Genomic DNA, 25398 nt, shown 5'->3' with positions numbered 1-25398 from the left:
CAAATGTAATTTGAGATAAACATACATGATACCAAGTTAAGAGATGCAGCCAATATAATGCCGACTTTTGCCATTAGTGCCCATATTTACAAGGATACAGAGATATTATTTTTAAAAGATACTGAAAAAATACTATAATCAGTTACCTAACCATTCAATGCACTAGAAAAAAAAAATTCCAAGATGGGTAAAGATGCTGGATGCAGGCCTAATGACCTAAAGGAAAAGAGAACCAACTCCTTGGAAATTGTTCTTTGATCCTGTGCACACACGACACAAGTACATTCAGTATTTTTAAAAGGTTAAACTGAATTAAGAAAATAATATTAGGGTATGTGTTAATAGAGAAAATAAATCAAATAGTCTTAGAAATTATTAAAATTTACCAAATTTAGTTAGATTGACCAAGAAAAGTGAATTACTACAATCAAAATTGAAAAAGGACCTTACTACAGACCTTACAGGACAAAAAGGATTATATGTCATTAACTCAGGAGAAATAGAAAATGTCTTTGAAAGATGCACACTGCCAAAACTAACTCTAGAAAAGGCAAGTGACCTGAATGGACCTACAAGAATAAGGCTGAATTCATCAATAAATTACCCACAAAGACCAGGCTCCAGGCAGAGAACAAAATGAAACATTTCTTTTTCTAAAATGCCAGATTTATCCCAGGAACAAAACCAGACAAAGCCATGCAATAAAATTCCTGACAACTGCTTGTGAAAAATCGCAAAATTCTTCAACAAACTAGTTAACCAAACATGAAAGCAAAAGTTATCACTGTAATTGAAAGGGATTTGCAAAGAGAATGCAAATGATCTACCATGAAACCCAACCAATGTAATATATATCATTAAAATACCAAACCCCACAATGAACACAGAAAAAAGCCTTTAATAGCATCCAACACCTTTTAATGAAACAGCACCCAATAAGCTAGGAAGATAAAGGTAACTTCACTGGATTAAAGCAGTCTACTTGAGGATATAGGTGTGTGGGGGGCTTGGGGGGGAAATACACTTAATGCCAATAGTAAAAGACTAGTTATTTTCTCCCTAAGACCAGGAACCATATACAGATTTATGCTTTTAACGTACTAGCCCTGGTAATTAGGAAAGAAAAGTAATTTGGACAAGCAGTAGTACAATTATTAAAACTGCATAATCTGCACATAAAAAAGTTGACACAGAACATGATTAAAACCCAGTAGATTAAGAGGTTCAAGACTGGGCATTCAGTTGAGTGTAGAGTGCTTATCTAGCATTTTAATGGCCCTAGGTTTAATCCCTGCACCAAAAAAGCCAGCCAGCTTATCAAAGTCAATGGGTACTAACTCAAGATAGAGAAACCCAACTGTTCATCTGCTTGCAATAAAACATTAAAAATGAAACAGTTGCATTTGTAAAATCATCAAAAACAAGCAGGAAAATTAACAAAGAGTTACACTCTGAAAAACACATGCTTATTAATAAGTGAAGATCTAAATATATATGAACATTCATCTAAATAAATGTGCCATATTCATAAATGAAGACTGAATAAGATTAAACTTCCCAAACTGATCTACAGATTTTTCAAGTGACTCTTTTATGACTGTGACAAATTGATTCTAAACTTTGTATGGAATTCTAAGGAGCTCAGAATAGCTAAAATCATTAAAAAGATAGCAAAGTTAGGATTCACATTTCCCAATTTCAGAGTTTACAAATAAGCAAGAGTCATCAAGAGTGTAGAGTGCTATACTATATATGATGGATGCAGATCAATATAATAAAACTGACAGTCTTGATATAACCCATGTGTTGATGATAACTGATTCCACAGATCATTCATTCAAAGGGGACATGTGTCTTAAATAATGGTGTGGCAACCAGAAAGTAAAACAAGAAGGAAACTAGGCTTGAATCTCAGGATAAGTCAGAAACTATAAAATTTAGAAGACAGTGGTAAAGCTTCATGATCCTGGATCTCAAATTTGGCAATGAAAGACTCCCTCCCCCCTTCACACATATAATACATCTTTTTTTTAAGTACTGATGACAAACCAGAGGAATTAAGACCATCATATATTACACGTAGGAATATAAAATGGAACCATACTTTGAAAAGTAGACTGGTAGTTAGTTCCTTTACATTTAAACATATAGTTCCCATAGGATACACACATCATTACTAGGCATTCACTCTGAGTGAAATGAAAGCCTGTATCTACATAAAATCTCATCCACAATGCTCTCCACAGTGTTTTTCATAATTGTCAGAAACTATATATATATATATATATATATATATATATGTGTGTGTGTGTGTGTGTGTGTGTGTGTGTGTGTGTGTGTAAAAATACTACCCCATAGCTATTAAATGGAATACTCTAAAACTTCAAGTATGTGATGACTGCACATGCTTGGGAATGTAAGTCTCAATGCATAGTTATTAAAAAAATGTTATGGATCATCCTGAGTGAGGTAACCCAGACTGAGAAAGACAAATATGGTGTGAACTCACTCATAAATTGACATTAGCTGTAAAATAAAGAATAACTATGCTACAATCCACAGACTCGGAGAGACTAGGTAACAAGGAGGGTTCATGGGATGCCTGAATATCCCTGAGAAGGAGAAACAGATTTTGTGAGTGGACTGAGGAAGGGTAGGGATGGTAGGGATTGCTCAGCAATCAGGTTGGGGGTAGAGGAGGAGAGTTAGAAAAGGAGGGTGTGCATTTCAGGGTCAGGTAAAAACCTGGTACAAGGGAATCTCCCAGGAATCTACAAAGGAGACCCCAGCTAAAACTCCTAACACTAGTGGATATATAGCCTGAACTGGCCATCTCCTGTGATCAGATTAGTGCCTAACCCAATTGTCATCAGAGAAGCTTCATCCAGCAAGTGATGGAAACAGATGCAGACCCACAGTCAAACATTTGGCAGAGTTCAAGGAATCCTGCAGAAGAGGAAGAGAGGAGTGTAGGAGCCAGAGGGGTCAAGGACACCACTAGAAAACTCATGGAGTCAGCTAACCAGAGGTTCACAGAGACTGAACTGACAACCAGGGAGCCTGCATGGGACTGACTAGACACTCTGCATATATGTTACAGCTGTAGAGCTTGGTCCTCTTATGGGACTCCTAACAGTGGGGGTGGGCAGGGGCTGTCTGCATGCAACTCTTTTGTCAGCTTTTGGAACCCTACTCATACTGGGGGAAGTGCTTAGTCTTACTGCAACTCGGTATGTCATGTTTTGTTGATATACATGGGAGGACTGCCCGTTTCTGAATAGACATGGAGGAGGAGTGGATGGGGGGGAGTAAAGGGGGTGGGACTAGGAGGAGAGGAGGGCAGGGAAACTGTAGCCAGGATATAAAACAAATACATAAATCTATTAAAAACAAACAAAAAAGAAACAAAGAAAGAAAGAAAGGAAGAAAGAAAAGAAAGAAGGAAAGAAAGAAAGAAAGAAAGAAAGAAAGAAAGAAGGAAAGAAAGAAAGAAAGAAAGAAAGAAAGAAAGAAAGAAAGGAAAAAAAAAAACCTTCTGGAGTCAAAAGCAGGCCTTTGGTGCCTAAAGGTTATTCATTGCAGTAAAGCCTTTGTCTTTGGGGAGCAATGTTCTGAGAAACAAAGTAGCATCTTTGCCTTTCCAGTCTTGAATGTACTCACCTTTGCCATCACATAAATGGCACACATTAACAACTGGTCCAGATGTCTGTCCATCATCAGTTCAGGACACTGGATTATAGAGAATTCAAAGCAGGTCCAAATTTTTTTCCTCAGTTCATCTGAAATATCTAGTTTTGTACAAAGATCCCGAAGGCGGACACCTGCTAAGTGATAAACCTAACAGAGAAACAGGGATATTTCAAACCTTATTTCATAGTTATGCTTCCCAAGTATGTGTTCCAGTAAGGGTACGTGAAAAATTACCTTTCTAATGAAAAGTGATAAGGAGCTAGTCTTCCGGGTTCTAATACTGCTGCTGGTTAAAGGTTGGCCTTGTTTCTGTTGTCCACCTGGGGAAATCTGCTGAAGAGTCACTTGACCAGGGACTTGCAAAGTTGTTCCCGTCACTTGTTGGGAACTCAGACTTCCAGCCAGGGCTTGAGCACTAAGGGGCTGGAGAGAGCCAGTTACAGCTTGTGCCTGGCCCCCAACATTAACTTGGACTGGGAAGAATGTTATCCCTCCATTTTCATTTGCAATACCTACAGTTTATTACAAAGGAAGAAAAGAATTGTTCATATGAGGTTTCCGTTTCTTCTCTCCCCATCTTCCATCATTGCTATCTTATACTAACATTCTTTCCAAATCTTAAAGTGACTTTCTAACAAATGCCAGAGAGCTCAATACCTAACTCTGTCTTCCTTACCTTGTACAGGAATGGTCACTGTTTGTCCATTGTTGGCTGTGACTGTGGCTGTTGCCATGGTGACCAAAGTCTGTCCAGGAACTGGTGTGACAGAAACAGCCTCCCCAGATACATTCTGCACAGGGACGGCATTGACTAGGGGTTGTTGGGGGATGCGCCCAGATGTGCCTCCTTCAGAGGGGCTATCGTTCTCAAATAGCCGTCTTCTAGTAGTACTGATTGTTGGGGAACTGTACCTGTCATATAATGTGGTTGGAGATGTTATACCTACAATCAAAAAAAAAAAAAAAATCATAGACTATTCAACACAGAAACAGATCTGACTTCCATTTAAGCTCTTGTTCAAAAGGAAATATAGTGTGTTTCACAATTTTTAAAGCAGATAAAGTATACAGAAGTCATGGCACACCATAGTTATTCCAGTGAAAATTCCAGACAAAGCACTTCCCAAAGGAAATACTCCCTCTCTCCCAGTGCTCTTCTTGGTCTTCCTTCCCACACATCAAACTATACTTTGTCTTCTACCACCTTGTCCTCTTTTACTACTTTGATGTAGAGGTGATTTAAGGAATCCTTTAATTTTTTTCCCCCATACTCAAATTTTGGAGTGGGGGGGGTGGTTTGAGATTGGGTTTCTCTGTGAAATAGTCCTGGCTGTCCTGGAACTCACTCTGTAGACCAGGCTGGCCTTGAACTCACAGAGATCTACCTGCCTCTGCCTCCTGAGTGCTGGGATTAAAGGTGTGTGACACTACTGCCTGGCCTTCCATACTCAAATTTTAACAAAGACATCACCTCACCAGGAGAAATGATGACTTGTCATCCAGCAGCATTCTCCCTCAGCTTCCTATGAATATCCCTCTGTCTTTTTCCATATAGGGAAGATTACTAACATTCCACATTCTTCAGTAAGGTAGAAATGTGTGGTTTAGATTTGATAAACTTAGTTTTAAACAGATTTATTGAGACATGATTCATGTGCCATACATTTTATCCACTTAATTCAATGGCTTATATGTAAAATTAATAAATTTTTGCAAAATATATATATGATGTTGACAGCACTGGCTATTTTAAGTACATATATATAGCGTTGTTTAACTATTAACACTTTCTTAAATGTTCATTTTTTTGATACAAGAGCTCTATGTAACTCTAGCTGATCTAGAACTCACTATTTAGTAAAAGCTGGCTCAATCTCACAGATATCTACCTGCCTCTGCCTCCTAACTACTAGGATTAAAGAAATGCCCTGAAATGTCCAGAACAACTTTTTTTTTTCCTTAAGTCACTCTAAACAAGAACTTAATATTGTGGCTTAGTTTATTTTTAAGTATTTTTACTTTGTGCATTTTTTGAATGTATTCTTTTCTCCCATGTCCACCTATAAGACTGGCATAACAGTAACTTTTTCAAATTTGAAAATAAAAGTAGGGAAATCATAACAGATACCAACAAGAGTGAATCCTGCATTGCAAGAAGACGTAAACATTGGGGCAGAGCTGTGAACCCAACCATGCAGATTCATAAAGAGACAAGTTAGGAAATACAAATGATACATTTTAATTCACAGACTTGGGAAAGAAAAATTCAAAGATGGGACTGAAAGACTAGTTCATCAGATCTGAAACCAGGTCTGTGTAACTGAAAGTAATTAAGCAATTATTGCTGTTCTTTGAGAACTGAGCAAGGACTAGAAACACCTCAGCACTTTGGAACACTTGCTCTTGCAGAGGACCTGGATTTGGTTCTCAGCACCTACATGGTGGCTCACAACCATCCATTCCTCCATTTACAGAGGATCCAATAGCTTGTGACCTCTACAGGCACAGACACAAACCTGGTGCCTAGATATGAATGCAGGTGAAACACTCATAAACTTAAAATAAATCTAAGAACAATTGTAAGTGAGAAAATTTTATAAAGCATTTAATTAGTTTGGTTTTCTGTTGTCTGTTATTGTTTTGAGTCAGGGTCTCATGTAGCTAAAGCAGACTGGCCTTAAAGTTAAGACCCTCCTACCTTAGCCTTCCAAATCCTGAATACAGAGGAGTGTGCCATCACACCCTGTATCACCTGTGCTTATTGAGACAGCACTGACTTAGAGTGTACTGGACTTTAAAACTGATCCTTTGATAGCTAGTGCTTATCAAGTACATTATAAAACCAGCCTAGTAATAATGTAATGATTGGATGCAGAGCTCTCTAAAACTATACAATTTTTCTTTAAAAACAGCTGAGGAGCTGGAGGTGTACTCAATAGCAGGATGTATACTTTGCATTTGGGAGGCCCTGTCTTAAATCTCCAGCACAGAGGAGGTGGGGGAGCCCTGACTCCTGTAGTCCTTGTTGCAGGGATGTAAAGGCAAGAGGATCTACAATTCAAGGTCAGACTGGGTTACACAGCCAAACCATCTCTCAAAAAGGGAAGAAATAGGAAGAAAATCAGAGAATCAACTCCATCAGGAGTCAACTAAAACATAAGCCTGTATTTTCTAAACTTCTTGAGCCAGTAGGAATGTCACATTACCCTAAGTAGGACAGCTCCAGTGACAAAGCTGAACATGGTCCTGCCATGGAACCATCCTATCTTGCTGGCTTATCTGTATCTCACCGGATCTCACAGCTCTGTCTATAAGAATAGTCAGGTGTGGTGTTACACACCTATTTTCCAGCTCTGCCAGAGGCTGAGTTAAAAGAACAAAGGATTGAAAATCAGCCTGGCCAACATAGTGAGACTCCTATCTCTAATAAACATCGCAAAACAAAACCATTAAAAGGAAGATATATTTGGAAGAATGAGAAAATTTACTGAGAATTCTATGGTTAGCAATGTAAGTATTGTTAACAGTTTGTTTTTTACCATTTTTTGCCCTTTTGTGTGTTTATAGATGGAAATTCACTTACAAATGAAGACCAAATTAAATGTAAAGTGTTCTAAAAAGATATCTGTAAGCATAGCATGGTGATACACTCCTGTAGTCCTTGTAACAGGGATGTAAAGGCAAGACGATCTACAATTCAAGGTCAGACTGGGTTACACAGCCAAACCATCTCTCAAAAATGTTTTTATGTTCTTAATATTCCTTAAAAGTATATTTAAGTAAGGTGTGGTGGTACACACCTGGAATCCAGCATTTGGAAAGTGGACAGTCAGGAGTACAAGGTCATCAGTGGTTACATAGCATGTTCAAGGCCAACCTAGACTACACAAGACCCTGTCCCAATCTTCTTGCCCAGGAAAAAAAAAATTTTTTAAGTGACTAATACATCACTAAAAGTCACAGAATATTCTTCGCTCTGCATACATGCTTTACTTTACTTACAGAGGTTTAGATTAAATCTAATTATCTAGATTGAAGACTCAAACACTCTTCTTAGTATTTTAGACTTACCTCCTCCAAGTCCTCCCGCATCAGCACGTACTTCACTCACCCTTCTCGAGGTTAGGGGAGAGCCAGCAATACAAATTTCATCTGTTCTTTCTAGGTTTTGAGGTGGCATTACCTACAAAGAATTGTTTCCATACAATCTTAATAGTCAAAAAGCATTTCACTAGAAATACAATATTAGTCTAAGGTAAAAGGAAACAACTTTTGTTTGGTTAGTTATTATTTAATAAAATTACTAAAACTAAAATCTTCAGTCTTAAAAGATTCAACCAGGATACTGGATACTACATCTGAACCAATGTTCCTTACTGATTTGGAGGGTCAAAATAGCAATCTCAATTTTTACTGTCATAAAAAGGGCAGCTACAGGTTCCTCAAGGAATCTGATTCTGTTTCCTCTTTGATACAGGAATAAACCATTAATCACACTGCAAACCCCTGCCTGCCAAGGACAGACCAGCTCCAACCGTTCTCTGTAGCATGGGAACTATAAACAATATTGATGTGCTACCCTTACAGATAGATGTTAAGATATTGTCACAAACCTCTTCACATGTAGGGACTCTGTTTTCATTATCTCTAATTCTGTCCCACAGTGGGGACTCTGTTTTCCACGCCAAATGATCTAAAATTTGTTCTTCAATCTGGTTGAGGTGTTTGACCACTTCTCTGCAAAGACCATCTTCTGCTCTAATAAATATTTCTATTACCTGAAATAAAGAAAATGCCCTGGATAACTGAATAACAATTACTATGATTTTGCATGTAAAAGTTTTATGAGTATAAAAGCAAAATGAGCTGGGCAATGGTGGCACACGCCTTTAATCCCAGCACTTGGGAAGCAGAGGCAAGTAAGTGATCTATGTGAGTTCGAGGCCAGCCTGGTCTATAAAAGCTAGTTCCAGGACAGCTAGGGCTATACAGAGGAAACCCTGTCTCAAAAACAAAACAAAATAAAACAAAACAAACAAGAAAATTAATAAAATAAAAGCAAATGAAACATGTAAATATTTTTAATATATTCATACAATTTATCAGAAATGACAAGTTTAATAATGCAATACCACATGTAGAAAGCTGCCCTTCCTTTTATGTCTGTAAATAATCTACACATATGAATAATATAAAATATTTTGTACAATTGCATGTTTAAAATTTATAAACAAAAATACACTTTATACATTGAGCTTGAAAATGGTATTCTTAAAATTTTATGTCAAGAGGTTGGATATATAGTTCAGAGGTAGAGTATGTACTTATCTGCTAAAGGCTATAGGCTCACTTTCCAGTATCAATAAAACAAAAATAATGTTAACTATCTCAGAACATGAGCAGAGTGTGGGATTCATGCTTATAACCCTAGCACTCAGGAAGCGGGGCAAGAGAATCAAGAGTTTCAAGTTATCCTTGGGTTTGATGCCAGCCTGGCCAGATGATACCCTGTGTCAAAAATAAATAAGTAGGATGACAGAAAATTAATTCTTTTCCTAAAAGATATCTTCAATATTAACCTCTCATCAATACAAGATACACAAAATTAGTGGCATGAATGCTGCTGTTTAAAAAGATTTATTTTTAATTCATGTGTGTCTTTATGTTGTGTGTATGGTGGGAAGGAAGCCAGAAGAGGCTTTCAAGTCCTCTGGACCTGGAGTTGACATGGGTGCTAGGAACTGAACTCAGGTCCTCTACAAGAGCAGGATGTGCTTTTTTTTAACTGCTGAGCTGTCTCTCCAGTCCCAGCATCCCCTTCTTACCCCTCCATCCTTGCCTCTCTACTTCCTTCCTTTCTGAGACAGCCCTTGCTATGTAGCCTGCTCAAGCTTGCAAGCCTTCCAAGTACAAAGTTATAGGTGTAATCTACCAACCACATCTGCTCCTTCTTCGCTCTTCAGTCACACTATTCTGCAGTCCTCCAGCAGATGGCAGAAGAAATGCGATGAATGCTTCAGCCAAGAGATCTGTCATATTGCTATATATTACAAGAATTTACAGAGGTCTTTCCTTTGTTCCCTACATAGATTATTAAATATTTAATAGCATATATATTTAATGTGAACAAGGTAGCTAGCTAGCAAGAGGTTTGTCTCATTCATAATCATCAGTATAATTTTTAAATACCTTATAAAAATGATAATGTGGTACATCAAATATTTCAGCAATAAATGGAAAATTCCCAGGAGGCTTATAGGAAAAAGCGACAACCTCAAGGCAGCAGGCCAAGAGTGACCTATGGAATGCATCTTGTTCCAGAATACCCTATAAAACAAAGTAACATTTAGAAATAGTAGTCTACTCTGAAAACATATTTCATATCCAGTCAGTTTAAATGTACTCCTCTTTTTATTAAAATACAGATTATAAAAATATATAAGAACTTCTAAAAACTAAGGTATTTTAAAATGATAAATAAAATTGCAATCCTAAGTATTGCTGGTTGGAATGTAAAATATAAAATGCTACTATGGAGAACAGTATGATGGTTCTCAGAAAGTAAAACATAAAATTACTGTATGAGGTTAGGGATATACCTTTATGGTAAAATATCTGCCTTACCTATGTGACATTCTGGATCCTGTCTCCAGAACTACTATATGATACACCAATTCTAGTAATAGGGATAAAGAACCCCAAAGGACCAAAAGCAAGCACTCAAAACAGATGCCTTGCACACCAGTATTCATAGCAGCATTGTTTCCAACAGCCAAAGGCAGAATGATCCCAGTGTCTATCCACAAATGAGTCACAAACAAAAGGTTTAAACAAGGAAAGAAGTTGGAAAACTTGCTAGAACATGGATAAACAGTGAAAGCAAATAAGTCAAACACAAAAGGACAATATTCCAACTATCTAAGGGACCTAAAATTGGTAAACTCAAAAGAGAGAAGGCTGAAGGGAAAATTAGTGTTTAATGGGTAGAAGATGGCAGGGATAATGGCTACAAACCACTGTTAATGTACATTGAAATGTAACCTTCAAGATGATTAAAAATGCTGTCTTAAGTATATTGTACCATAATAAAAATATTTTAAAAGAGATTATTTAGATGAACATACAAGTTCATACTTATTATTAGTCCCTAAATTGTAGCTATGGTTTATATACTATTCAGTATGTGTTTCACAAACACAGTGTTGTCATAAAGCAGCCCCTTAGTGCATACAACCATACACCACACACACACACACACACACACACACATTTAAATGAAGGTCAGGGGCTAGAGTTGGCTCAGTGGTTAAGAGCCCTTGTTGCTGTTGCAGAGGACCTGGGTTCAGTGGCCAGCATTCACATGATGGCTCATAACCATGTGTAACTCCACTTTCAGAGGATCCACCCTATTTTCTGACCTTTGAGGGTACCAGGCACACACATGGTTCATATACATAAGCATGCAAGCAAAACACTCATACACATAAAATCATATATATATATATATATATATATATATATATATATATATATATATATATCAGTGCTTTGTATGTAGTAGAGTATGTCTCCATAACCACAGCATTTGGGAGACCAGGGCAGGAAGATCAGAAGTTTAAGGCCAGCATGGGTTCAAGGCCTACATGTATCACACAGTGAGTGAAACCTTGTCTCAAATTTTAATAAAAGAAAAAAAAGAGCTAAATGTAAACAGCTGCAAGGAATTCAAACTAATTATTGGCTTATTTTATAACTTTAAATTTTTCATTTTAAAAATCAGCTCTCTTTTTAAATTTTTTAATTTATTTTATGTGTAAGAGTGTTTCACCTACATGTTTTCTGTGCACTACTCTCTGGTACTTTGGAGGCCAGAAGAGAGCATCAGATATCCTGGGACTTAAGTTAAAAGCTTTGTAAGCTACCATGTGAGTGCTAGGAATTGAACCCATGTCCTCTGCAAGAGCAGCCAATGCTTTTAACTGCTGAGCCATCTCTTCACCTCCAAAATTAGCACTCTATTTTTCTTTTTCTTTTCTTTCTTTCTTTTTTCTTTCTTTTTTTTTTTTTTTTTTTTTTTTTTTTTTGTTTGTTTGTTTGTTTGAGACAGGGTTCCTCTGTGTAGCCCTGGTTGTCCTGGAACTTCTTCTGTAGACCAGGCTGGCCTCAAACTCAGAGATCTACCTTGCCTCTGCTTCCTGAGTGCTGGGATGAGAGGCATGTGCCACCAATGCCCGGCTCAAAATTAACACTCTTAATTGTAAAGATTCCTCTTTTAACTTAGTGTGAATTAAACGCAGATAACCATGAAAGTACTATAGTACTTGCACATATTTCCCACATTTTATGGTCCTAGCCTTAATTTTGCAAATTGAACAGTTCTAAATTTCCTGGCTTCATCTTTGTAAGAGACTATTTTTAATTGCCATATAAAATTAAGTACAAATGTAAGACACTAATGTTTACAAGGCATTTTATTGGCTTTTTAAAGATCATATTTGGTGTGAGTGTGTGTGTGTGTGATAGTCCCCAATGCTAAGCAGTCACAATGAAGTGAAATTTATCCTCAGCCCTTCTTTGGGTTTTTGTTGTCTTATTGTAGTTTTAGACAAAGTCTCACAAGTTGCACAGGATGACCTCAAACTAGTTATGAAGCCCAGGCAGCCCTGAAATTGTGATTCTCCTGCTTCAGCCTCCAAAGCCAGTAGGATTAAAGGGGTAGGCCATGATGCCTAACTATTTACATTTTTTTGCTTAGAAAATATAAGAAAAATCATCATCTTAGCCAAAGAAGAATGGTTGAATACTTATGTTGTCCCATCCAATCTACATTAAATGTTTTTCTTCTATTGGGCTTATATAAAAATTCCATGTTATTAAATACCCTGCTAACATCAAATCTGAGTATTTTTATACTTGACTACTATGGTGGTTTGAACGAGAATGTCACTCATACACTCGGGTCTCTGTGTGGTGGTATTGTTTGGGGAAGCATGGCCTTGTTGAACTCTACTGGGAGCAGGCCCTACACCGTTCCCATTTTGCTCTCTGCCTTGTATTTGCTGTTGACAATGTGAGCTTCAGCTTCCTGTTCTTGTCACTGTGCCTTCACTCAACCATCATGGACTCTAGCCTGCTGTAACTATTAGCCCAAATAAATTCTTCTGTAACAGATTTTGATGATCCCCCATTGGAGGCCTCATTCTCCCTGAGGTATGGATTGGGAGGTAGGGGTGGGATGGGGAAGATGGTGGGGGGAATGGGAGGACAGGAAGAAGAGGGAACTGGGATTGGTATGTAAAATAAGGTTGTCTTTAACTTAAACAAAAATTAATTTAAAAAACCTCTTTCTTCTATAAGTTGTGTGGATCACTGTATTTTATCACAACAATAAAGTAATTAATACATCTACAGAATCCTCCTATTCTAAAATCAATGTTATAATTAATGTATGACCTGCTACAACGAGAATCACTCCTCTATTCCACTCCACACATTGTTCAGATAGGGCCAGAGGGCTCTGTGTACAAGTTTCCTTAGGTACTAACCTTATTCCCTAAAGGAACACACCATTTCTTTGTAATGACCTTTTGTTGAGGGGAGAGGGAATGGGGATGAAGCTATATCTTACTGTGGTGATCAATACATTACTATTTACTCACAGATAAATCCATGTCTCCCAATCTTTTTTGTTCCTGCTCAATAACAGACTCTAATACTTTATAGTAAAGCATTTCTGCAAAACGAAAATATTTGTTGGCAATTTCTGTTGAAATAAAAAAAATCACAAAAATTAAATACAGCTTAAGTAAATATCATGGAAAAGACTCATCTGCCCCTTCTCTATCTACAAAACAAAATCTGAAAACCAAACCCATACTTTCTTTTAATTAATTTTACTTATTTAATGTATGTAGGTATCTTACTTGCATGTATGCCATGTGTGTGCCTGGTTGCTCAAGAGGCAAGAAAAGGGCATCAGATTCCCTGAGACTGGAGTTACAGATGTTTGTGAGCTGCTGTGTGGGTATTGGGGATTAAACCTAGGTCTTCTAGAAGAGCAGCCAGTGCCCTTAACTGCTGAGCCAGTGGTTCTCAACCTTCCTAAAGCTATGACCCTTTAATACAGTTCCTCATGTTGTGAGGAGGAAAATTATTCTCAGTGCTAATTCTCTCTGGCCCAAATCCATACCTTCCACAGTTGATGTTTTGATTATCCCCCAAATTTCTCAATATTCCTTTTTCCCTGAGTCAGGGGCTCACTCTGTGCCCAGGATGGTCTTTAACTCCAATCCCTAGTCCAGCCACAGCCTCCCAAGTACTGAGATTATAAATGTGAACTCCAAAACTGGCATCTTTAATAAAAATCTTTCATGTTAACATTGTCATATTTCTAAAATTGGCATGAAAGCATCAAATAAAGAACTTAGTGTCTCAACATTAAACACACACACTATCATTTTGAACACAACAGTTCTCTGCTGCTACGGCTTGGTGCTGCAAGTTCTTCAAGCTTTGGTACCCACAGTGGCATTGCTAGAAGGTAATGGGACTTTTAAGAAGTGCTTAAGTCACCATAGGCATGGCTGCTAAAGGGATTGTGGGCTCCTTGTATTGTTCCTTGCTTTTGGACACTTGAGGGGCATGTACCACCTCATTCTTCCTGCCATGACAATTCACCTCAGAGGTCAAAACAAGTGGACTGCTCAGGCATGTGCTGAAACTTCCGAACCAGAAGCTGAAAGGTTTTTGTTTTAGAAGTTAATTATCTTAGGTACTCATAGGAATAAGGGCTAACTAATACATACTCTATTAACTGGTATATAACTGATTTATTATTCTAGTATACTTGGTTCTGATTCATGACATGAATCAGGCTAGCTTTAGGCCTGAGAACTGCTAAAGCAAAAACCAGAACCTGAAACTTTTTGAAAATCAGCATCATGCCACAAGATGTGTCAAATACAAGTGCACTAAAAGGTGATGTGTAAGGATTAGACTATATACAAAACATAAATTACTGTTATTTTTAGATTTGAATTCCATGTCCAAAATATTTCATTTTGTATATGCAACAATCTAAAACTGAAAGAAAAAAAAAAAACAAATACTTCTGGTCCCATACATTTCAGGGAAGGGAGTGTCAAGCTGTGCAAGTCTTTGTTTTTCCTATGTTTAAGAATGCAAATAGTTATATTTTATTTCCAGCTTACCAATGAAAATTTACAAATCAAAAAGTGCTAAAATTCCAGCACAATAAAGATGTTAGACTAAACTTTCTGTTTCTGAAAAGGGCCCAGAAATCATCCACTGACAGAAAAGATGAAGATTTACACCACAGCCTTCAGTTTATAGGACTCGTCTTTCTGACTCTGTGTAGTCAGATGTCTTAAGTTAGGAGCAGCCTGGACAATAGAAAACCTTACCTTTAGAACAATTACTAAAATCCTCATCCGGCTGGGAATGCTGTGAATATATTTCATACATTTCTTTCAATCTATTAGCAATAGCCTGAGTTGGATCTCGGGAACATGTCCTAAAAAGCAATGAGATTAACTAAGAACATGTTTTGGTCACAAAGAGATAGAACATCTAAAGATATAAATTTCATTAGCATATAAGTAGAAAATGATTTGAACAGACTCTATATTTTGCAAATGAATGAAGGAAATCTCATACTTTCTTTTCAAAGATGGTGGGTGGTATTACTACTTCAAGTGGCAGAACTGTTTTTGCGGGAAGCTGTACACTTTATTGAACTGAGTCCAGTGAACTTGATCTGGGGTTATTTGATACTGGGACTGACCCCACACCTTATTAGCATTAATAGCAAAAAAACTGCCCTCAAGTGATTGTCTAGTGAGCAGCAAAACTTCCAGGAAGAACTCCTGGAAAAAAAGGGTATAGAACCTTTACTATAAACACATAAAAGCCAATGTTGGCATTTTTAAAAATTCCCACAAATGAGATTTATTTCATTGACTTTTAAATCTTAGTGTGTGGAGTGTTTGTTTATATGTTTGCTAAAATATTTATGGGCATACATGTATGGAGGGACCTGTGTAAGTGTGTGCTTATGTGTGTGGAAGCCAGGGATCAACCCCAGAGGTTGCTCCTTGGCAGAAATACACCTGCTGCTAAAACAGGGTCTCTCACTGGGAACCTGGAGGTTGCTAATTAGGCTAGAATGGCTTGCCAGCAGGTCTCAGGGATCCACCTGTCACCAGCCTAGCACTGAGGTAACAAGCCAGTGCCACCACACTGTTTTTTATATGGGAGCTAGGGATAAGTCAGATTCTCATATAAAAAAAAACCCTTTACCCATTGAACCATCTCCCTCACCCTCTTGTTCACTGATTTTTTTTTTTTTAATTAGCAATATGTTTTCAATGCAGAAGCATCATACAAATCATTACCTTTGGGGCTTTTATAACAACTGTTTTAATCTGATCCCAACTGTTTAATTTGATCACATACATACACATATAAATGATGAATTGTAACAACTACATATTTAAACAACCATGTCTTAACTTGATTGTATATATGTATATAATTAAATATATGTGATCAAATATACATACATAGCAAAACATTAGCCAGTTTATAAAATTACAAAGAAAAGTTCCATACTTGTGAGACATAACTAGAGATAACTATATAATATACCAGAGTATACAGTTTTATTTATGAATATACCTTAATATTTAAAAGAAAAAAGATTGGCTTTACCTACCATCTTCAGGTAATATATAATTCCATTAATAATATCTAATATTAAAGTTGTTATGACTAAAGATTATAAAAAGCAGTCCATTGCCTTAAACACTTAGGATGGCTGCTCTTCCAGAGGTCCTGAGTTCAATTCCCAGCAACCACATGGTGGCTCACAACTACCCATAATGGGGTTTGATGCCCTCTTCTGTCATGTTGGCATTCAAGCAAATAGAACACTCACATACGTAAAATACATTTTAAAAAAGATTATAAAAAGATCTGAAAGACATAGGTACAGTACAGACTCTTACACATACAAAATGCTTCACTTAGCTACTCCAGAAACTGAGGCAGGTGAATAAAGAGTTTAGGTCAACCTGGGCTACATGGTAAGTTCAAGTCCAGCCTGAGCAACACTGACTCCATCTGTAATATGGCCTCACTCTGTAACTCAGGCTAGTCTTGAACTTGTGATCCTCCTGCCTCAGCTCCAAGTGCTAGGATCATGGCCATGTATCTGGCCAAGACCCTGTTTCAAAAAAAGTAAATAAATAATTACTCTCCTGAATCAACAACATTCAGACTAGTGTTTAGCAAAACTAGGTACTGAAACCTAGCCAAACTGACACATAAAATTAACTACCATATCATATATAATCCACAGTCATATTTAAGTATAAGACTTTACAGACCAATTTTTTTTTTATCATATGAGGAAGCAGATAAACAAAATGCACTCAGGTTATGCATGGATTCACAGGACTATGTGCACACCCAAATTCCCACAATGTTTTGTAAATTGCTCACTACCAAATTAATTGGAAAAACAAAAATGCATAGAATAATAAGATGGCATAGAAAGGCCATCTGAGGTCGCCTTCACATCAGCCGCCTCGGGGATTTTCGCTCGCTTGCCTGCTAGCTCTCTCGCCATCCTACTTCCGCCACCGGCTGAGCTTGCCCTATTCCCGCCTGCAGATATGGCTGACATCAACAACAGCCCCGAATATGCTGCGTTTTTCGCTGTCGTAGGCGCTTCGTCCACCATGCTCTTCAGCCGTGAGCATCGCAGCAGGAGGAGCAGGAGGTGCCGAAGTGCCATGGGAGCTGCCTATGGCACAGCCAAGAGTGGCACGGGTATCGCTGCTATGTCGGTCATGAGGCCAGAGCTGATCATCCCAGTGGTTATGGCTGGGATCATCGCCATCTATGGCCTGGTGGTGGCAGTACTCATCGCTAACTCCCTGGCTGATGGCATCACCCTCTACAGTTTTCTTCAGCTGGGTGCTGGCCTGAGTGTGGGGCTGAGTGGCCTGGCTGCTGGCTTTGCCACTGGCATCATCCGGGATGCTGGTGTTCAGGGCACTGCCCAGCAGCCACGACTATTCGTGGGCATGATCCTGATCCTCATCTTCGCGGAGGTGATTGGCCTCTACGGTCTCATCGTAGCCCTAATTCTCTCCACAAAGTAGTCCTTTTCCACCACCAAGTCACAGGATAGGATGTAAAGACCACCCCTCCTCATTCCAGAACGAACAGCCTGACACAAATGCACGGGCAGCTGTCCCCTCAGTAGTTGGTCTTGTAAATGCGCAGTGTCCTAGTGCCCATTGTCTGTTGCCCCCACCTGGCCCCTGCTGCCCCGTGCTGTGGATGTCTGGGCCCACTCACCTCCCATCCAGGCCCCTGACCACTGAGGATGTCAGCCTCTGGCTACCCCACCCATCGCCCTAGAGTGCTCTGTGTATAAGGATGAATTAGAGTTGTCATTTTTCTCTTCACTGGATGTTTATTTATAAAAGATTTGAGCTATTCATGTGTCTATGGAGCAGCCCTGTCTCCCAACTATATAGTAATCATTAATAAAGTGTTGCCTTGTGGGGTTCCTGTTGCTGAGACTCCTTGAATGGAGCCACCCTCCCCCAGCCCTGGACAGCCAGGTAAAGGGTAGAGTGTATGCTGGCTCCCAACTGTGTCCAATAAAAGTAGAAAGGCCATCTGAAAATATGACTTAGGAAGAAGCCACAGAAACATGGCTGTTCAGTGTTAATCACAATCAAGTTTAAGAATAAAGAGAACTGTGAAAACATAAAGGAGAAGTAACCATCCTTGAGCTTCAGTGTACCTAGTAGCTAGCTGTAGGTGGAAATTATTGAGGTTTATAGATAATGTCTTCTTTATTCTATATTACCAGAATAAGCTGGTATTGCAGAAGATCTATACAATCAAACCATAAGGTCTTAGGAACTTTGGAATCAGCTTTTTCAAATCAACCTGCCAGTTATACACAGACGTGCATTCTGGGCTGGAGATGGGTCTCAGCTGGTGTACATGCATGAAGCCTTGAGCTCCACCAGCACTGCATAAAACTGGTGGTGCAGGTCAGTAACTCCACACTAGGGAGGTGAAAGCAGGAGACTTGGAGGCTTCAAGGTCATCCTCAACTACATCTGTAGTTACAGGCTAGCCCAAGTTAAAAGAGCCTTTGTTTCAAAACAAACAAAAATTACATCCAGCCTACCGTGCTTTTCTTGGAAATGTCATTGATATTCCTATCAGCTTTGGTCAGAGCAAAGAACTAAAGCAGTTCTTTTCTAGGTTAGGAGTGTTTTACAGAGCTTGCAGAAATTAGGTGACTGACACAATGAACGCTATCAATCTTTTCAAATCTGAGCCACCCTACAGAATTTTGCTCCAATCCCCTCATTATCACTGACATTCCACCCACCTCCTTAAACTTTTTAAGCAACTGGTAATAAGGCAGTGTGGGTTATTTATAACCACTATTGTACCACCACCACTCTCGTATAGCAATGCCACTTCTAGTCTGCCGAGTCCCAGGAGGAGGAGTAAATGAGAAGTCTCTATATTGTGGGTCAAACATAGTAGACTGTCCATAGATCCACCAGTGGGAGATCATAGGCAATGACTGGCTACAAATACCATTCACAAAGTGTGGCCTCTCCTGAAAGAGACCTGGTTTCAGGTAGTCCAGGCTGGCCTCAAACTCGTGGTGGAGGACAACCTTCAATTCCTAATCTCCCTGCTTTAAGTCCCAAGTATTTAAGATGGAAGCATGTGGTGGCTCAAGCAACTTTTTATGTTGTCAGTCTATTCCTTTACATTTGCTGCTAACAAACATGACACTACTTTTTTTTTTAAGGCCAATATGCAGGGTCTACTGTAGCTACTGTCTCCTATACCACATTAAATAAATGTGGGCAAAGGAGATTGTCTTCTATTTACATATCTTCTTTTAAAAAATATTTATTTATTTATTTATTTATTTATTTATTTATTTATGTGGCAGGGTCTTATTCTGTAGCCCAGGATAGCCTCACACTTGTGATCTTCCTGTATTAGCCTCCTGAGTCATGGGATTCCACGCAAGTACCACCATGCATGTCTATTTACACATTTTATATTGCTATATCATTTACTGACTAATAAAGACTAACTATACAATTAACATAAAATTTTGAAAGGGAAACTTAAGGCATTAATACTGAAAACTTATGGTAAGAAATAGTCGATAGTTGACTCTTGGAAGGCAGAGGAAACTATAACCAACCTGAGTATCTGCTCCAGCCTCTCACTAGGTGCATTCCTGAGGCCACTCAGCATGCTGTGAAGGCGACTTAAGCTATATGCAGCTGTGGAGACAGGGGTCACACAAGGGTTGTTCTCCTGAACATACCTCACGCCAGTCAGTGGTGTGCAGATTCTAAGTGCCTTAGACTAGAGGAGAAAAATTTAGTTTCTTTAGGTTACAACACAATTAGGAATTCAAGACAATGAGACTTTCTATTAACATATTGTAGATCTCAAACATCTCCATTTTAGGAATTTAAACATAATTCAACTCTGAGCTTCCATTACCCACAGATCTTCTTCCAAAGAACAATGCCTACTCTAGGCACTTTAAATGAGTCTTAAAGATGAGGCCAGTATAGGGCTGAGCACAACGGCACCGATGTGCACTTACATGTCTATCCCTGTACTAGCTCTCCTTCAGAGCCCATGCTCAGGGCAAAGGGAAATCATGCCTGCAAACATTAAGACCATCACTCCCATTGTGGAGAAACATGATTTCATAGCTTCAGTCAAAGATGGACACATGAAAGCAATGACTTGGATCTGGACTAAATAAAAATCAGTGTATCCAATTTACTTCAGAAGTAAACATTTCAAAAAAATAAGTAAAAGGACAATCTGATACAGTGCAAGTCCTCATCAGTTGACCTCTGACTTTAGTTCCTAGAATCCATGACAGTTTTTCTCAAGTAGACAGGCCTTCAGGGGAACAAGTTGGTCAACATTCTTAAACACACACATGAAAAATATGAGACCAAGAATTTAAGCATGAGTACATACCCTAGCAAGTTAGCTTTTCTAACTTTTCAAAGAAACCCTACAAGGTTGTTAGCTTAAAGCATTTTTAATATTTAAAATTTATCATTTTCCCCAAGTACTTATCCCAGACTTTCAAAAATTCCTAGCAAAGCTTTTACTTAGTAACAGAAGAAACTATTCAATTCTCAGGACACAGAAAAACACAAAACATTAACTAAATAGAAATAAATATGTGTTCTAGGCTGGGCAGTGGTAGTAGTGGCACTGCCTTTAATCCCAGCACTTGGGAGGCAGAGGCAGGAGGATCAAGGTCAACTTGGTCTACAGAGGGAGAGCCAGGACATAGAGGAACCCTGTCTCAACACCCACCCCAAAAAGACAGACAGGAATGAATGAATGAAGGAAGGAAGGAAGGAAGGAAGGAAGGAAGGAAGGAAGGAAGCAGTGTTTTATATGTCTTAAGCACAGAGCTGAGACCTTCATTTTGTTTTAAAGAAATTCATATTATTGCTTAAAGGCAGTAAGATGCTCTGGGTGGATTAGGTGCATCAGAAGGCTGCTACTATCTTGGCTTTCTTGCACTGCCCATATCCCTGCACATGAACCACAACTGTACTGTGAGATGAAAATGTCCTTGATACATATGAAGAAGTCATAGCAGCTAGCAATACATAAACAATCTCACTCACAAGCAGCATTGGTTTTATAGAAACTAGGTGTGATCACCACAGTTTCCTGCCCAAAGTCCTCAAGGTCAACACGGGGCTTCCCTGTGTTGTGGCACTGGTAGGGGGCTTACAGTCCCCTGTGCATTCTTACTTAGAGGGCACACTGTCCTTTAACTCAGGTACAAATACAGAGATGACATAAAAAAATGCTAGGCCAGGTGTGGTGGCACAGGCTTTTTAGTCCCAGCCCTTGAGAGGCAGAGGGAGATCTGTGAGTTCAAGGCCATCCTGATACACATACAGAGAGAGAGAGTTCCAGGACAGGGATACATAGAGAGATCCTGTCTCAAAAAACCAAAACAACAACTAGTATGTAGAGATAGGGTTTGGTGTGCTCCAGAACTCTGCTTTTAGATCTTTATTCTCCAACAGCCTACTGATAGGAGTCTTCATTTTGTGATTTTAACCATCCATGACCAGTTGACTCCAGAACATACAACCACAATTCCAACCTCTTTGGGAAGCTGCAGTACTACATTTCTAAACTGCCCCCTCAGTGGGTTAACTAGAATCCCCCAAAGACATCTTAAATGCAATGTGCTAATAACTCTCACTTTAAATCCACCCTGGACTTGAGCTTCCCTTTTGATATATATCAACAGTAAAATTTTAGGGATAACAAGTACATGGCAAGCACTGTGTATAGCCATTAGTTGCATCCCTCCTGAAGCTTGCAGTCTAACATGGAAAGACAGCACAGTTCAGTTACCTACTTATTTGCTGTCAGGTAGCATAATACTAAGAGCTTCAACAGCAGAGTAAGAGAAACAGAAGTCTTGAGGGTGGGGGTGTGTTGGGCTATTATTTTACAGGAATCAACTTATCAGAGGACAAAAAAAAAAAATGAGGGAGTAAGCCACATGAGTACTTTGAAGAAACGTTTATGCACAGACAATAGTTAAGGTCAAAGACTTTGAGCTGGTGGCATGCTTGGCATATGGGAAGAATGAAAAAGGAGGTGGAACAGGCAAGGAGAACAGGAGATGAATACACAAGTGACAGGGCCAGATCACTTAGGACTTGCACTTGTGAGATCACTTATCACTCACCCAATGCTTATCATTGGCTTATTTCTCTGATGCCATAATCCAAATATCAGTAAGTCTTGTGGGTAACCTCTCTAAAATGTCCAAATACAAATGTTTCTATAAACCAAGCCACCACGAAGAGTTGCTAAAACAGCCTCTTGCCCTGACCCACTTCTCCCAGGACTTTTAAAATTTTTGTTATCATGTAGGGGTCATCTTTCCAAATAACCTCTTGAAAGCTTTTATCTCAACTATAGCCAAAGTCCTTACAATGGCTTCCAACGACTAAATGACCTCCTTGTCTCCTCCTTGTTCCTCATCTTTAGACTCCTCCCTTATGAACTATGTTCATGCTACACAGGCCTTCTCAACATGCCTCCAACATCACATATGTTATTACCTCATATCTTTGCAGTTGCTATTCCCTGTCTATGCCCAAGGCTTGCTTCCTCAGTTATCTCAAGAGATTATCTCAATAACCCCTCAGAGACATTTCCAGTCACCAAGTCTATAGTGGACCCCAAGGTCCATCCATTCTGCCCCACTCACAATAGTCTGTATTACCAATTTGATTTATCTTCACGTATCATCATACAATGTATTATACATTTAGTTATCTGGTTAGCTATTGTCTAGCTTCCCAAACTAAAATTTAAGTCTTTAGGACAGGGTGTTCGCTGCTGTTTTGTTCACTGCTGTATTTCCGAGGACCCAGAACATAACCTACCATATAAAAACATCTGAGTGTTATCAAATGGTGGCACTTAGGCAGCTGAGGCATGATTGCTATGAATTTGAGGTTAACCTGGAATGCACTGTGAGATCCATCTCAACAACAAACAAACAAAACAAGAAGAAGAAAAGGAGAGAGGGAGAACAAGAAGACTGGTGTCAAGTCTGAAGCTTCTCAGTTACAGGGAAGGGAAAATTACAGCCACCAGTCTTCTTCCTAAAATTTGGTTTCTGTTCAACAGCATCTTCCTAAAGACTATCTACAGATCCACAGTCCCCAATTATGGTTAAATGGTATTTCCAAAATGCCTTCTGTGTCCACTGTGCAAGTGTATATACTATAGCCCATCTTTCCAAAAGCAAAGACTACCAGCAGGAATAAGGCAATTCCTTCTGAAAGTTGGTACTAAACAAAAGAAAAAATAAGTCAATGGGATAACTACTTTTATTTTCTTTTCCTTATATACATATGGGATTATGAAAAGAGAACAGAACCTGCTTTTCCTCTTGCCCCAGCCCCACCTCTCCCAAGGCCCCGAAACATGCTCATTACATCGTGCAGGGCTCACCTTGTCAAGATGCTGCTGCAAGATGTCTTTGACCTGTGTTCGTTCTGCACTCTCTGTACCTGAGGCAGCATTCAGACACCGTGAGAGAGTCCCAACTTCCTCCTCAGCATCATCGCCAAGAAATATCCGTTCATCCAGATTCCCAGCGGCTAACACATACTCTTCGTAAGCCTTATTAACAGCCTTACTATGGGGAAACAGGGCCGCAATTTCAGCTCATGTTCCACCCACTTACTTCATTTTTTAACTATAAAATCTGGTTTCTCAAAGTCATACTTCAATAGAATAGTTGTTCATTACAAAAACTGAAGAGAAGATGTAGCTTGCTTTACTCTGTGTATCCAGCACACACTGAGCACAGATTTTCAATAGTGTGTCAAGGTAGGACCCTGAACCAACCTGCCTTCAATAAGTGGATAATAATAGCAAATGATAGTAAGCATCCAATATGCCAAATCATACTAAACTGAGTATAAACAATACAGAGTCTGGTGATATATAACTGGAATATGATCATGTAGCAATACTTCCTCAGCTGTTCTTGGCACCTCTAAAGACCTAGTACTGCCAATTTTTGTCACCTCTACAGTTCCAAAAACCTGTCTTTTGTCCCCCATCCCCCACCCTCCCTTTTTACCTGAGGTCTTTTTACCTCAGGCCCCAAGTGCTGGGATATCAGCCATGTAGCCTGAAAGCTAGGTACAAAAGCATTTTTTTCTTTCTTTCTTTTATTCTTTGTTTTTGTTTTTTTGAGAGAGGGTTTCTTTGTGTGGCCTTGGCTGTCTTAGAACTATCTCTGTGGACCAAGCTGACCTTGAATTCTGATCTGCTTGCCTCTGCCTTCTGGAAGAGTGCTGGGATTAAAGGTGAGTGCCACCATACCCAGCACAAAAAAATTAATAATCTAAACTCTTGACTAATAAAACTTTAAACAGAACAAAAACAAACTTCACTGAGGCTAAAGACATGAACTTATAGTAGGAGTTTCCAGAACTGTTGTGTTCTGAGATCTACATAAAGCATTGAAAACGTCCTGAGTACAAACAGTACAAAGGCCAGGCACTGAGGTCTCCTCACAGGTAAGTTAGTGTCAGAGCAGGGCTGCAGCATATTACTCACAAACTCTCCCCAAAGTTGCCGGGCTCCAGGAAGCCAGTAAGATTTTCTTCCTTCCCCTTGAGGAGCTATGATGAAAAGAGGGGTCCTTATATTACATGCAACCAAGTCTTTATCCAGAAAGCATTCTTACATCATTGCCTACAAACCTTCTTTTCAAAGAGTTTCCTAATATAGGGTTTCCAGAAATGCTCCTTTATTCCCTTTGCCTCCAATACAAGACCATCATGTAAGGAACACAGCTTCTCAATGACACAAGGTGGGTCAGAGGAAGGTTTAGAATCCTTAGGGTGACAGTCCTCTGATAAGCCTACGATGTATAAAATTACAAAAGAGAGACACTGTCAGCATCAATTAGTTAACATATAATACACTGAAACACAAATATTAGTGAGTCTAGTCAGGATATGATTGGCACGTGTAACTAATTTATATATACCTCAATAAAGGGAGAGAGAGCAGGATGTG

The 25398-nt window shown here is 39.0% G+C and overlaps 2 protein-coding genes across 5 annotated transcripts in view; one reads left to right on the top strand and one right to left on the bottom strand.

Annotated features, from left to right (window-relative positions):
• Rbl2 (RB transcriptional corepressor like 2) overlaps positions 1-25398 on the bottom strand; it is a 49671-nt gene that overhangs the window by 12784 nt on the left and 11489 nt on the right. For 3 of the 4 annotated variants that reach the window (XM_051195108.1, XM_051195109.1, XM_051195111.1), the window contains exons 6-17: positions 25080-25240; positions 24934-24998; positions 23815-24001; positions 19976-20142; positions 15114-15223; positions 13350-13453; positions 9880-10017; positions 8304-8468; positions 7762-7873; positions 4367-4633; positions 3925-4202; positions 3661-3837 (exon numbers count right to left, since the gene is read on the bottom strand). In XM_051195108.1, the coding sequence (XP_051051065.1) occupies positions 3661-3837; positions 3925-4202; positions 4367-4633; positions 7762-7873; positions 8304-8468; positions 9880-10017; positions 13350-13453; positions 15114-15223; positions 19976-20142; positions 23815-24001; positions 24934-24998; positions 25080-25240 (1931 nt within the window). The remainder of the gene's footprint in view (positions 1-3660; positions 3838-3924; positions 4203-4366; positions 4634-7761; positions 7874-8303; positions 8469-9879; positions 10018-13349; positions 13454-15113; positions 15224-19975; positions 20143-23814; positions 24002-24933; positions 24999-25079; positions 25241-25398) is intronic. The other variant, XM_051195110.1, reaches the window with a different exon arrangement.
• Positions 17352-18218, top strand: LOC127229997 (V-type proton ATPase 16 kDa proteolipid subunit c-like). The gene has a single exon (XM_051195116.1). The coding sequence runs from the start codon at positions 17385-17387 to the stop codon at positions 17874-17876; it is 492 nt and encodes a 163-aa protein (XP_051051073.1). The 5' UTR covers positions 17352-17384; the 3' UTR covers positions 17877-18218.

The sequence above is a fragment of the Phodopus roborovskii genome, unplaced genomic scaffold (genome assembly GCF_943737965.1).
Source record: "Phodopus roborovskii unplaced genomic scaffold, PHOROB, whole genome shotgun sequence".
Classification (NCBI taxonomy): Eukaryota; Metazoa; Chordata; class Mammalia; order Rodentia; family Cricetidae; genus Phodopus; species Phodopus roborovskii.
Note: the sequence above shows the minus strand (reverse complement) of the source record. Positions and strands in the feature narration are given on the sequence as shown.

Coding starts and splice junctions, on each gene's coding strand:
- LOC127229997 (XM_051195116.1), top strand. CDS start 17,385: ATGGCTGACATCAACAACAGCCCCGAATATGCTGCGTTTTTCGCTGTC.